Below are 15,550 nucleotides of genomic sequence, written 5' to 3'. Positions count from 1 at the left end.
TCAGTAGCTTGTATGCAAAACAGTAATTGTTTCAAAACATCTCCTGCCATGTCACTGATGCATTGTGAAACATTGTCCCAGCCATATCCACGGCAGCAGGAATAATTAAGTCCTCCACAATAGTATGAGGCTTGCCTGTCCTAGCCACTCGGGGGCTCACCATATACAATGCTTCTAGCCCCTTCTTATTAATGGTATCTGTTGCTTTTATACATGTCTTACTACTCAAAAGTTGTCTAAATTTCCACTCAAACACCCATGGCTCATTTTTCAAATTGGCATGTTTTGTTTCTAAATGTCTGCACAAGAGTGAAGGTTTCACCCACGAGAGAGTAACGGTTAATGTGATTTGATGTTAATTATTTGACTAGGCTACCTGTATTTGACATTGTGTTGTTATATTGCTGAACACTAGATAGTTAAAGAGAAAAAAAACACCCAAATGTATAGCGCAGTTGGAAAAAATATAAATGGACTGTTTGAAAATGTGGGGGGAAAAATGTAATTTGGCATACATCCGAAGGCATTGCGCAAAGCCCAGTTTGGGAATACCTGATTTAGACCATATGCAGGCCATATAAAGTTAAAACCTGTGCTGCTGGTAAATGCTTGAGTAGCCTTTAGCCTACTAAATTTTTAAAGCCTGTAGACTATTCGATTATGGGAATTGTTTATTTAACCCATTTAATCCCATGGGTCACACATAGTGAAAGAAACCCCTTTTGTACTTTACAGGCTCTTGAGAAGTTACATTTGTACTTATAATCAAATGATTTCTCAAAATGGTCACAAGACCACAAGCATAATTCTCCAAGGTGTACTTTTCAGACAAATTTGGGACCAGAACTCTGTATGCAACAGCTTTAGCAACAAATAAATTGTTGACATTTTGAAATATTTTCTTTGTAAATATAATGTGTAAATGTCTAGTTTACATAGTGTATGTGTCTTAATTTTCAATACATTGAATCCATGATGCTCGTGGTATATGAAAATAAGTTAGCAGTCACATTTGTGACCAATGGGTCAATACAGTGGCTCGAATTGATTATATATACAAATGTATGTGGACAACCCTTCAAATGAGTGGATTTGGCTATTTCAGCCAAACCCGTTTTTGACAAATGCATAAAATCGAGCACACATCCATGCAATCTCCATGGACAAACACTGGCAGTAGAATGGCCTTACTGAAGAGCTCAGTGACGTTCAACATGGCACCGTCATAGGATGCCACCTTTCCAACAAGTCAGTTCATCAAATTCATACCCTGCTAGAGCTGCCCCGATCAACTGTAAGTGCTGCGAAGTGGTAAGCCACACAAGTTCACAGAACGCCGAATGCTGTAGTGAGTAAAATTCATCTGTCCTCTGTTGCAACACTCACTACAGAGTTACAAACGGCCTCTGGAAGCAACGTCTGCGCTGTTCATCGGGAGCTTCATGAAATAGGTTTCCATGGCCGAGCAGCCGCACACAAGCCTAAGATCACCATGTGCAATGCCAAGAGTCAACTGGAGTGGTGTAAAGCTCACAGCCATTGGACTCTGAAGCAGTGGAAAGCCTTTTTCTTGAGTGATGAATTGCGCTTCACCATCTGGCAGTCTGACGGACGAATCTGGGTTTGGCAGATGCCAGGAGAACGCTACCTAAACTGTAAAGTTCAGTGGAGGAGGAATAATGGTCTGGGGCTGTTTTTCATGGTTTGGGCTAGGCCCAAAGCTAAGGGAAATCTTAAGGCTACAACATACAGTACAATGACATTCTAGATGATTCTGTGCTTCCAACTTTGTGGTAACAGTTTGGGAAGGCCCTTTCCTGTTTCAGCATAACAATACACCCATGCACAAAGCGAGGTCCATACAGAAATGGTTTGTCGATCTGTGTGGAAGAACTTGACTGGCTTGCACAGAGCCCCGACCTCAACCCCATCGAACACCTATGGATGAATTGGTACACCGACTGCGAGCCAGGCCTAATCGCCCGACCTCACTAATTCTCTTGTGGCTGAATGGAAGCAAGTCCCTGCAGCAATCATCCAACATCTAGTGGAATGCCTTCCTAGAAGAGTGGAGGCTGTTACAGCATCAAAGACGGGACCAACTCCATATTAATTCACATGATTTTGGAATGAGATGTTCGGCGAGCAGGTGTCCACATACATTTGGTCATGTAGTTTATTTAATCATAGCAGATTATTCATTTTTTCAGTAGATTGAAGTGGCGTTGGGTTATGGATATAGTCAGGCCCTGATCTGTTTCACCTGTCTGTATGATTGTCTCCACCCCCCTCCAGGTGTCGCCCATCTTCCTCATTATCCCCTGTGTATTTATACCTGTGTTCTTTGTCTGTTGCCAGTTCATCTTGTTTGTCAAGTCAACCAGCGCTTTTGTTCTCCGCTCCTGCTTTTCCCATTCTCTCTTTTTCTCGCCCTCCTGGTTTTGACCCTTGCCTGTCCTTACTCTGAGCCTGCCTGCCTGACCACTATGCCTGCCCCCGCCCCTGAGCCTGCCTGCCGACCTTCACCTTTTTATCCCCACCTCTGGATTATTGACCTCTGCCTACCCTGAGCCTGCCTGCCATCCGGTTTAGTTGCCCCACCTCTGGTTTAATGACCCCTGCCTGCCTTGACCTGTCTATTGCCTACCTGTTAGATTATTAAACCATTGTTAATTCGACGTTGTCTGCATCTGGGTCTTACCTTCATACCTAATAGTACGAACTGGCCATGACTGACCCAGCAGACCCGGGCCAGCTGTGCAACGCCATCTCCTCCCAAGGAGCCTCCATTGGTAGGCACAAGGAATTGCTTCATGGTCTTATGGATAGGGTCCAAACGTTCGCTGAGTGCGATGACCGGGCGTTGTACATGCTGCTGGAGCAATTCCGCGGGTTGTCTCCGGGGGGCGGCCACGGTGGTAACCCCACCGCCCCCCAGTAACTCAGCGGTTAGCAGCGCCTTCCCACCGGCCACTCCACCTTCCCGGGAGTCCTGTTTACCTCCCATAGAAAGCTTTAATGGAGAGCCGAGCACCTGTCTGGCATTTTTAGCTCAGTGTGCCCTCATTTTCGCGCTTCGGCCCTCCTCCTTCCCCTCGGATCGCTCCCAGATAGCCTACCTCATCACATTGATGTCTGGGAGGGCTCTCACCTGGGCTACCACCGCATGGGAACAACAGCCGGTCATGTGCGTGAGTCTGGAGGGGTTTGTGCGAGAGGTGAGGAAGTTTTTTTTTATGCCCCGTTCTCCGGGAGAGAAGCTGCCCGGAGTCTAGTCCAGCTCCAGCAGGACGCCCGCAGGGTGGCTGACTGTGGTTGATTTCCGCACGTTGGCAGCGGAGAGTGCTTGGAACCAGGAGGCACTGTTCGACATGTTCCTGCACAGCGTCTTGGAGGTTAAGGACGAGCTTGCTGCTCGAGAGTTACCCAAGGATCTTGACTCCCTCATCGCTTTGACCATCCCCATTGATGGGCGAATGCTGGAACGATGGATGGGGAGGAAATTTGATTTCACTCACACATCTAGGGATTCCACTTCGCCTCCGAGTTATCCCGGAAGTCCCTGACAGTCCCGTTGCTGAGAGCACCCGAGGCTTCCCAACCTTCCTCGAGAGTCACCGAAGATGGCCGAGGCACTGTTTCCCGAGCCTATGCAACTAGGCAGAGCTGGGCTGTCGCCAATGAAATGGCAACACTGGATCAACACAAGGAGCGGTCTCTATTGTGGAACTTTTGGTCATTTTGTGTCCTCTTGCCAGGTGAAAGACCAGGCTCACAGGTAGGATCGAGTACTCTGGTGGGCCATATGGAGAACTTTTCTTCTTCCCTTACTCACACCCATTTTTATGTAATTCTGCTGTGGGGAAACCAGTCCAAATCTCTCCGGGTCCTCATTGACTCTGGGGCCGGAGAGCTTCTTGGATGCCACACTGGCTTCCAAGCTGAATATCCTCACTCAGCCCCTCTCCATTCCCATGGATGTTAGAGCACTGTACAGGCGCTCTACAGGTCGGGTCACCCATAACACCACTCCTATCAACCACTCCTATCAGGAAATCACAGCGAGACCATTCAATTCCTGCTCATCAAGTCACCTCAGATTCCCGTAGTTTTGGGATTCTCCTGGCTTCAGCAACAGAATCCCCTCATCAACTAGTCTACGGCTGCTATCATGGGCTGGAGTCCGTTCTGCCACGCCCATTGTTTGAAGTCGGCGCAACCTGCCCCATGACGTCTTCCCGGGGGCTCGGAAGTTGCTCCAAACCTCTCCGCCATTCCCATGGAGTACCAGGACCTCCGGGAGGTGTTCAACAAGTCCCGTGCCACTTTTTATAGATGAACTGGAGCCAATGGGTCTGGCGATGAATATGTAGCAAGGGCCAGCCGACTAGAGCATACAGATCACAGTGGTGGGTGGTATAATGTGACTTGGTAACAAAACGGATGGCACTGTGATAGACTGCATCCAGTTTGCTGAGTAGAGTGTTGGAAGCTATTTTGTAGATGACATCGCAGAAGTCGAGGATTGGTAGGATAGTCAGTTTTACTAGGGTAAGTTTGGCGGCGTGAGTGAAGGAGGCTTTGTTGCGACATAGAAAGCCAATTTTATTTTTAATTTGAGATGTTTGATATGAGTCTGGAAGGAGAGTTTACAGTCTAGCCAGACACCAAGATATTTATAATTGTCCACATGTTCTAGGTCGGAACTGATTAGGGTGGTGATGCTAGTCGGGTAGGCGGGTGCGGGGAAGCGAACAGTTGAAAAGCATGCATGTGGTTTTGTTAGCGTTTAACTTCTTGCGTCGAGCCATCCCGGATCCGTGATCGTGACTACAGCCTCAAGCCCATTACCATAACGCAACGTTAACTATTCATGAAAATCGCAAATGAAATGAAATATGCTAGCTCTCAAGCTTAGCCTTTTGTTAACAACACTGTCATCTCAGATTTTCAAAAATATGCTTCTCAACCATAGCAAAACAAGCATTTGTGTAACAGTATTGATAGCTATTGATAGCTAGCGTTAGCATTTAGCGTTAGCATTCAGCAGGCAACATTTTCACAAAAACCAGAAAACCATTAAAATAAAATCATTTACCTTTGAAGAACTTCGGATATTTTCAATGAGGAGACTCTGTTAGATAGCAAATGTTCAGTTTTTCCTGAAAGATTATTTGTGCAGGAGAAATCGGTCCGTTTTTTGCGTCATGTTTGGCTACCAAAAAACCCCGAAAATTCATTCATCAAAATGCCAAACTTTTTTCCACATTAACTCCATAATATCGACTGAAACATGGTAAACGTTGTTTAGAATCAATCCTCAAGGTGTTTTTCACATATCTCTTCATGACATATCGTTCCTGGAAGTCTCCTCTCTGTCTCAATCACATGGATGAATGCGAGCAGCTTGGAGATTACGCAGCAATTTCAACAAAGGACACCGGGCGGACACCTGGTAAATGTAGTCTCTTATGGCCAATCTTCCAATGATATGCCTACAAATACGTCACAATGCTGCAGACAACTTGGAGAAACGATAGAAAGGGCAGGCTCATTCCTGGTGCTTTCACAGCCATATAAGGAGACAATGAAAAACAGAGCCTCAAAAATCCTGCTCATTTCCTGTTTGAAGTTTCATCTTGGTTTCGCCTGTAGCATCAGTTCTGGGGCACTCACAGAAAATATCTTTGCAGTTTTGGAAACGTCAGAGTGTTTTCTTTCCAAAGCTGTCAATTATATGCATAATCGAGCATCTTTTTGTGACAAAATATTACGCTTAAAACGGGCACGTTTTTTTAATCCAATAATGAAATAGCGCCCCCATAGGTTCAAGAGGTTAAGAGCAGTTGGAGGCCACGGAAGGAGTGTTGTATGGCATTGAAGCTCTTTTGGAGGTTAGTCAGCACAGTGTCCAAGGAAGGGCAGAAGTATACAGAATGGTGTCGTCAGCGTAGAGGTGGCTCAGGGAATTGCCTGCAGCAAGAGCGACATCATTGATTGATATATATATATATACACAGTGCCTTGCGAAAGTATTCGGCCCCCTTGAACTTTACGACCTTTTGCCACATTTCAGGCTTCAAACATAAAGATATGAAACTGTATTTTTTTGTGAAGAATCAACAACAAGTGGGACACAATCATGAAGTGGAACGACATTTATTGGATATTTCAAACTTTTTTAACAAATCAAAAACTGAAAAATTGGGCGTGCAAAATTATTCAGCCCCCTTAAGTTAATACTTTGTAGCGCCACCTTTTGCTGCGATTACAGCTGTAAGTCGCATGGGGTATGTCTATCAGTTTTGCACATCGCGAGGCTGAAATTTTTTCCCATTCCTCCTTGCAAAACAGCTCGAGCTCAGTGAGGTTGGATGGAGAGCATTTGTGAACAGCAGTTTTCAGTTCTTTCCACAGATTCTCGATTGGATTCAGGTCTGGACTTTGACTTGGCCATTCTAACACCTGGATATGTTTATTTTTGAACCATTCCATTGTAGATTTTGCTTTATGTTTTGGATCATTGTCTTGTTGGAAGACAAATCTCCGTCCCAGTCTCAGGTCTTTTGCAGACTCCATCAGGTTTTCTTCCAGAATGGTCCTGTATTTGTCTCCATCCATCTTCCCATCAATTTTAACCATCTTCCCTGCCCCTGCTGAAGAAAAGCAGGCCCAAACCATGATGCTGCCACCACCATGTTTGACAGTGGGGATGGTGTGTTCAGGGTGATGAGCTGTGTTGCTTTTAACGCCAAACATAACGTTTTGCATTGTTGCCAAAAAGTTCAATTTTGGTTTCATCTGACCAGAGCACCTTCTTCCACATGTTTGGTGTGTCTCCCAGGTGGCCTGTGGCAAACTTTAAACAACACTTTTTATGGAGATCTTTAAGAAATGGCTTCTTCTTGCCACTCTTCCATAAGAGCCAGATTTGTGCAATATACGACTGATTGTTGTCCTATGGACAGAGTCTCCCACCTCAGCTGTAGATCTCTGCAGTTCATCCAGAGTGATCATGGGCCTCTTGGCTGCATCTCTGATCAGTCTTCTCCTTGTATGAGCTGAAAGTTTAGAGGGACGGCCAGGTCTTGGTAGATTTGCAGTGGTCTGATACTCCTTCCATTTCAATATTATCGCTTGGGTCTAGGGTGTCACCCCCTTTGAAGAGGGGGATGACCGCGGCAGCTTGCCAATCTTTAGGGATCTCGGACGATACGAAAGAGGTTGAACAGGCTGGTAATAGGGGTTGCAACAATGACGGCGGATAGTTTTAGAAAGAGAGGGTCCAGATTGTCTAGCCCAGCTGATTTGTATGGGTCCAGGTTTTGCGGCTCTTTCAGAACATCTGGTGAAGGAGAAGCTGGGGAGGCTTGGGCGAGTAGCTGCGGGGGAGGCGGAACTGTTGGCCGGGGTTGGAGTAGCCAGGAGGAAGGCATGGCCAGCCGTTGAGAAATGCTTATTGAAATGTTCGATTATCATGGATTTATCAGTGGTGACAGTGTTACCTAGCCTCAGTGCAGTGGGCAGCTGGGAGGTGCTGCTCTTGTTCTCCATGGACTTCACAGTGTCCCAAAACGTTTTGGAGTTAGAGCTACAGGATGCGAATTTCTGCTTGAAAAAGCTAGCCTTTGCTTTCCTGACTGACATATCCTGGGGACTATTCGATGCTATTGCAGTCCGCCACAGGATGTTTTTGTGCTGGTCAAGGGCAGTCGGGTCTGGAGTGAACCAAGGGCTATATCTGTTCTTAGTTCTGCATTTTTTGAACGGGGCATGCTTATCTAAGATTGTGAGGAAATGACCTTCCAGGATACACGGGCCAGGTCGATTAGAAAGGCCTGCTAGTGTTTTACGGAGCGTTTGACAGTGATGAAGGGGGGTCGTTTGACCGCGGATACAGGCAATGAGGCAGTGATCGCGGAGATCCTGATTGAAAACAGCGGAGGTGTATTTGGAGGGCAAGTTGGTCAGGATAATGTCTATGAGGGTGCCCATGTTTAGGGATTTAGGGTTGTACCTGGTGGGTTCCTTGGTGATTTGTGTGAGATTGAGGGCATCTAGCTTAGATTGTAGGACTGCCGGGGTGTTAGGTGACCCAAACTGGGATATGCTTAACAGAACGAACTCTGAAGCTAGATGGGGGGCGATCAATTCACAAATGGTGTCCAGGGAACAGCTGGGAGCGGAGGGGGGTCGATAGCAGGCGGCAACAGTGAGAGACTTATTTCTGGAGAGGTTAATTTTTAAAATGAGAAGTTCAAACTTTTTGGGTATAGACCTGGAAAATATGACAGAACTTTGCAGGCTAGCTCCTCCCCCTTTGGCAGTTCTATCTTGACGGAAAATGTTGTATTTGGGTATGGAAATCTCAGAATTGTTGGTGGCCTTCCTAAGCCAGGATTCAGACATGGCTCCCTTAAAGAGATGGGTGGGGCTAAAGCGTAAGAGGGTGTGAACGATGCTGAATGGGTGTAGACAAAGAATAGCTCTCCAGGAGGTGTACCAAAACATTCAAAGGCCATTTTCTCAAAAGTGAGGCAACAAGTGTGACAACTTTCAAAGCAGAATTGCTTTCCCATTGTTCCTCAACTGTAGTGTATGATATACCATTTTCTAGCCCTGAGTCTCTAAAAAAAGTCTCTAAAAAAAAAACATTTGCTACATAAGACCGAGCCGGGCAGTCACACCTGACTGTCGTTCGACGTCGTAACCGACTTCAACTGTACCGGGCAGATAACAGACAGCGTTTATGGCGTTGTGTGGGTTAGCAGTTTGCGGATGTCAACATTGTGAACAGAGTGCCTCATGGTGGCAGTGGGGTTATGGTATGAGCAGGCTCAAGCTATGGACAAACACAATTGCATTTTATCTATGGAAATTGGAAGTTCTCCAGCACTTCATGTTTCAGCATGATAATGCATGGCCCCAGTATCTGTACACAATTCCTGGAAGCTGAAAATGTCCCACTTCTTCCATGACCTGCATACTCACCCATTGAACATGTTTGGGATGTTCTGGATCGATGTGTACACTAGCGTGTTCCAGTTCCCGCCAATATCCAGCAACTTCGTACATACATTGAAGAGGAGTGGGTTAACATTCCACAGGTCACAATCAACAACCTGATCAACTCTGTGAAGGAGATGTGTCACTCTGCATGAGGCAAATGGTGGTCACACCAGATACTGACTGGTTTTCTGATCTATGCCCATACCTTTTTTTAAGGTATCTGTGACCAACAAATGCATATCTGTATTCCCAGTCATGTGAAATCCATAGATTAGGGCCTCATTTATTTTAATTGACTGATTTCCTTATGAACTGTAACTGAGTAAAATCTTTGACATTTTTGCATATTGCGTTGGTATTTTTGTTAAGTGAAATTAATGCGAGGAAGGGAAATAGCCTACTGTTTTGGATTCATAAAAACAATGTATCAGCTCTTGGAAACAAATCTATGCGGGTTGGTCGGGTTGTGGAGAAAACTATCCTGATGTCAGGTATCGGGTGGAGCTCGGCATGGGGTGGGTGCGACTCCAAAAAACTGACCCGTGCAGGTCAGGACTCTCTCTCCAACTGGGGAGTTCAGAGTCTGTGTGATCATTGTTTCCACTCGGTCCATTACAGCAGTGGTTTGTACTGCACTTTAGAAACAGTGGGAAGGAGATGGATGTAGTAATTCTCCATTTGAAGAAGAGAACAACTACGTTCTTCTCCATTGCAAAATAGAATATAGGCAATACTGAAAGTACAGTACCCTATATATGTACACTTTTAATGTCCGTAACTTAGAGCAAATTGCAGTTTGGTGAAATAAAGACATTCTGTATGTATGACGCTGTTTACAATAATCACAGACTCCATGATGCATGTTTTCTTAAAACGCTGTGTATAATAACCCTTTAATAATTGTGTGACGCATTTTCCTACATTCGCCTTCGTTCTATGCTGCTGCTGCTTGGGAGTGAGAATCCTTTCTTTCATCCTGCCTGCAATTGTAAAATCCCTGCTTCTTCTTCGCTTCATTGCAACCCCCCTGTATTTCTGTCTGTCTCACCCCTTGGATGACTCAGCTCTTTCTCAGATTTATTTCTCAGGGTCTTTGAGGAGACGGCCGGGGGTGGGTTTCATACAATGGTATAACCCACCTAGGTCTGGAAATGTAGGAATCCACCAGTCAGCCTCCACTGACTCCCCCTCTTGAGAGATGGCAGGTCTGGAATGATGCTGAAAGTTTTTTTTTTCCCCCTCTCCCCTGAATCAACCAGGCAGCACATTCTACCCAATAGAGTGAATGAAATTACCTTGGGAGGTGATAGGAACTGCATGCTTTGTATTAGATGGTTTATTGCTTTATTGTAGCTGGAAACACAGGTAGGCTTGTACTGTTGTAGAAACATGCAGGACTAACTCAATATCACATGATGTCTTCCTGAGAATATAAACTATGTATAAACTACAAACATTTGTATATTGGGTAGAATGGATAGGCTACATAGAAATAGGTATGCTGTAATCAGTAGCTACAGTTTTATGAAGAGTAGGCTACACTGACAGGCATTTTCAAACACTTCCACACAGGTGCTCTTTGTCAACTGTTCTTTGCACTTTGCATGTTCAGAGACAACCTTACCTTTCAACTGTACCGGGGTAAAGTTGGCATGATGTTTGATATTAGTTTGTTTTACATTCATGTCAAGTAATGTTGATAATTCTCCCTCCCTCCCTTTTGTTACTTTCAAGCATGCCTTTACGCCTAAAACACATAGGCTACATTACATTACTTTTTTTTGTCAACTATGGGACTTATTGAATCTTTATGAAACAAAATGTATTTTGACAAATTCAAGCAGTAGGCCTAGTACACAGTCTACCACTATCCTATAAGATACTAATTTCCACTGGAATAGCTTACAGGCACATGGTCCTATTAATATGTGTCCAGAGAAAAGGATGATAACAGTGATGTGGACAGATTATGATAGTCTACTACTGGAGACAATCACTTACTCTACGTATGTAGCATATCAATGTTTTTGTTTGTTCTACATGTGAGATCCTATAAAATACTAGATACAATAAACTGCAACATATGTAGCTGATTATTGTTGCAATGTCAGTCTATGCAGTGAATGGACATTGAGGGATTCTCACTGTTTTAAAGTAACCACACAATAGGTTGCTACAGCGTCATCAACTACAGCAGCAGCAGCCTGTGCAGCCTGGCCTCATTGACTAGACGTAATATAGTAAATGTTCATCCGAGACACTCATCAGTGTAATATGCTACTTGATACGGTTAAATAAAACAGAAGGTTACTTAAGGCAAAAACGAAAATAGGGTGATAGGCTTTTAACTTGAATTTCTAGCAACCTAAATGTTGCGTGTTTGAATCTCATCACAGACAGTTCAGCATTTTAGCAACTACTTATTACTTTTTAGCTACTTTGCAACTACTTAGCATGTTAGCTAACCATTCCGCTAACCTTAAAACCCTTTAACCTATCGCCTAACCTTAACCCACAATTCCTAGCCTAGCTAATGTTAGCCACCTAGCTAATGTTAGCCACAACAAATTGCAATTTGTAGCATATCATACGAATTGTAATATGTAACATATCATAGAAATTATTGACAGACATCGAGAAATGAATACATACCATACAAAACGTAACATTCTACTAATTGTAGTGTCCCGGATTTACGTTTACTATGTTATGTCTACCCCTGAGTCCAGTCCCGGATTTACGTTTACTATGTTATGTCTACCCCTGAGTCCAGGTTGCAGCTGTGCTCTCGGGTGAATTTGCAATAGCAGCACGGAGGCCATATTCGCCATAAAAAGCTACCCCAAAACGAAACAGTTTATTGTCAACAGTGCAAATTATCCTTGGCCTACAACATTCAATCTGACAGTTGCATTTTAATGTTTGGGATTTTTTGTAAATCCCTATAAATGACACGTCGAGAAACCACTCACTCTGCGTATCCCGTCCGCCAGGGAAGCCTGCTGTCCCTCTTCAACGTCAGCACCGGTCGAGAAGCATGTTCTGTCGAGTATTGAAGAAGCTCTGGTGTAAGATCCAGAAACTCAGGTCGACCGTAGGGGAACCGTGGAGGCAGACCGTCCTGGTTACAGTTCTGGTGGTGAACGTTCCCGGATCCGTGGTGCTGGTTGTGACCGTGGGGCATCATTCCACCCACCAGCGTGGACATCGCATTTTTGACTTTGCTTATCATTGCGGAAGAAATAATAAACCGATACAGAAATGAATGAAAAGCCTAATACTAGTACCGTAGTGGGGAAAAAAATACAACGATGAAAAGCATTTCAGGAAGCAATCGGTCCCAGCCCCATGTGACGTTTGACAGACACTGTTTTCCTCATTGAAAATATAGCCTACCCCTTCCCCACTCAGTGCGTATACTAATCTCAGAAGGCAGGGGTTTAGTGAACGCTGTTGTGGGGGGGATACGCACTGCAAATTGCGCGCCAGTCTGGATTGCACATAAAATAACCATTCCCTGTCACAATCAAGACAAGATCACTCTTGATCAGTGTTGTGTATTAATGTCTGCAAAGAGAAGCCAGGCTTCCGAAAACAATTTACATTTTTTTTATTTTAAATAATGTATTTTTCGTCTCTCATAAATGTCATTCAATTCGCATGCGGCTGATTGTAATCTCACTGCTTAAAGCATACGAGCGAACGAAATAGCGCCCCTCTGTCTCTGTATGTGTAGCGTATCTATATTATACTGTCTGGTCAGAAAGAGTATGACATCGTTTCTGGCATTAGCGTTGAATACAATGAGCATTTGGCCTCCCTTGATAAAAAACCTACAAAATAATAGCCAATGAGCGTTGAGCTAAACTGAGTCATCTCAATTGTGAATGGTCCTTTCTCACAAAAAAAAGTGTCAAGGGAAGCCATTTTGGATTTGGCTTCATATCAATCACATCACAAGCCAAACATCATTACTGATAGAAAACACTTGCTTTGTTCCATCTCATTGTTCCGGTGGCTAGCTAGCTTGCTAAAATCGTCACTTTCCTAAATTAACCATGTATGGAGATAGGGATTTGGACTTTTACTTAATTCTCTGTACTGGCCAATGAATATAACGGTGATTCTGATCCAACCATAAATTAATACATAATGCCCCTGGCCTAAGAGAATGGAAGTTCAACATGTAGGCATATGTATGCTAATGTTAACTAGCTGGCCTGGCATATCGTTGCCCATGAAAGGAAGTTAGGCTAGCGAGCAAGTATTTTAGCCAGGCTGCCTAGGACAACAAAAACTAAAAGCAAACAATTTAAAATGGATAAAAATATAAGTTTGACAGAGTCCTAGACCATTTAGGCAACATGAAAGAGGAGGATGTCATTGGCATTTGAGAAATCAGTACCATGGACAGCCACATCATATTTAGCTTATGTTGATGTTCCCATTACGGCTCCACTTCTCAAGAGATGGGGAATAGTGTTGCCTCCCTGTATTCAGGTATAGGCCAAGCCTACTACTGTCTCTGCTAAGAGGTCTAGACCTTTATGGCACAGGGCAGGTAGCTTGTGCATTTGTCCTCTAACTGCAAAGTTGCTGGTCCAAGTTCCAGAGTAGAAAGCCCCCAAATGATTACACTACTTACTACAAGGAGTTTATTATGATGGACTGCCAATTCCACCACAATCTTGATATTTTTCAAGGTCTATGGTAATGCATATATTTAGGTCAGAAAAACATCCAAAAAACTTGTGTTATGCTCATTTAAAAGTGGTAGCCTAATCTCAGACGGATCAAGTCAGCTTTTCTCTAAAAGTATGACTGTTGTGGTGCTCTTATACTGTTTAGTTATACTGTAATTAGTTACAGAGTTGGCTCCCGAGTGGCGCGGCGGTCTAAGGCACTGCATCTCAGTGCTAGAGGTGGCACTACAGGCCCTGGTTTGATCCCGGGCTCTATCACAACTGGGCCGTGATCGGGAGTCCCATAGGGCGGGGCACAATTGGCCCAGCGCCGTCCGGGTTAGGGGAGGGTTTGGCCGGGGTAGGCCGTCATTGTAAAATAAGAATTTCTTCTTAATTAACTGACTTACCTAGTTAAATAACGTTTTTTTTTAAATGACTCTAGGGCATTGTAGAGTAAATATTTCCCCAATAGAGGGAGCCAGAGTATAGGAGATGAGAAGCAGTTTGGCTGATGAACAGATGAAAATGAAACATAATAATCATTATTTAGCAGACGCTTGTAAACAGACTTGCAGTTACCACATATTTGAATTATGGAGTGGCAGCGGATCTGACTTTTCCTGGACCTTTCTTCCTTGACAACTAAAGGGCAGGACGGACGTGGAGCAGGGCAGTTACCTACTATCCACAGTCTCATCTCTGCCTTCAAATGAGGCAATATATGGCCCATGCAATAATTCGACCCACAACTCTTCTGTAGAAAACAAACACCATGCTCCAATCAACTTGGCCATTTGAGCCAAGTGTGTATGAAGGGATACAAGCCACATTACCTGAGTACACAAAAACATTTATGTTGTTATCCCTGATGGCAATTTGCTGAATAGGATGCATTCATATCATTTTATTGCATGTTTTTGTTTACCATATCTAATAACCCCAGTTATGTTGCTGTGTTCACTGTTGGTGAATTTGCGATCGCAGAGTAGAGGCTGCCAACAATGCCAGGAAGCAACACTGGCAAACAATATCAGATAACGAAATGAGAATTTTAGCCTGTCTCTAAGGAAGAGCCATTTAAAAAAAAAAAAAATCTATCATGTCTAAGATAGACTACTCCCAGCTTACCAACTGGCTGTGGTTGGCATTGAATATGTAATCTCAGAGCGGATAAATGGCCCTCTACTTGTCTGTCAGGAGGACTGATCCACTGGGCACAAATGTGTAACCCCAGACCTGAGCTGTATCATTTGGAAACAGGGCGAATGACAGGTGAATTTTTTAAAATTTTTAATCTCCTCCTCGCTCTCTCTGTGTGGGTGTGTGCTCTGGGAGAGGCAGCCAAGACCATCAGGGAAAGCCAACTTGAGAGAGATGGGGGGAGAGAAGCAGAGAAAGAGAGGGAGAGTGAGTGAGGGAAAAAGAGGGAAGAGAGAAAGAGAGGGAAGGTGAGAAAGGGAGAGAGGTGTGTGTGTGTGGGAGTTAAGACAGAGAATGAGATGATAGGAAGTCCCGTGTAAATTATCTGTGGTTCATATTGGATCGATTTACAGTACATCATTGAATCATATGTTGTCTGATTAAACTGTAAATGAATCATCGCATTTGGTATTGAAATATACTCATCCAAATCACTACAGTTATTTTAACAGATACAGATGCAATACTGAGTAGGTTACCAGTAAGTATTCACAATCTTATAATTTTACTGCAGTCTGATTTGTCGAACTTAGTCTCTGAATTTAGCCTCATTCAATATGAAGCACTGGCACAGTGGGTTTTGATAAATGATACTAGAATGAATTCCACAAACCAGGACATATTGGTTTCATATCAGTACAGCACAAGCATTTCTG

The 15,550-nt window shown here is 44.0% G+C and overlaps 1 protein-coding gene across 1 annotated transcript in view; it reads right to left on the bottom strand.

Annotated features, from left to right (window-relative positions):
- Positions 1–12,432, bottom strand: part of ppm1j (protein phosphatase, Mg2+/Mn2+ dependent, 1J) — a 52,686-nt gene extending 40,254 nt beyond the window's left edge. The window contains exon 1 of the mRNA XM_029671253.2: positions 11,982–12,432. Within this exon, the coding sequence (XP_029527113.1) occupies positions 11,982–12,241 (260 nt within the window). The 5' untranslated portion in view covers positions 12,242–12,432. The remainder of the gene's footprint in view (positions 1–11,981) is intronic.
- Positions 12,433–15,550: the final 3,118 nt, after the last annotated feature.

The sequence above is a fragment of the Oncorhynchus nerka genome, linkage group LG2 (genome assembly GCF_034236695.1).
Source record: "Oncorhynchus nerka isolate Pitt River linkage group LG2, Oner_Uvic_2.0, whole genome shotgun sequence".
In the NCBI taxonomy this organism is placed as follows: Eukaryota; Metazoa; Chordata; class Actinopteri; order Salmoniformes; family Salmonidae; genus Oncorhynchus; species Oncorhynchus nerka.
This window is presented reverse-complemented; position numbering and strand designations above follow the sequence as displayed.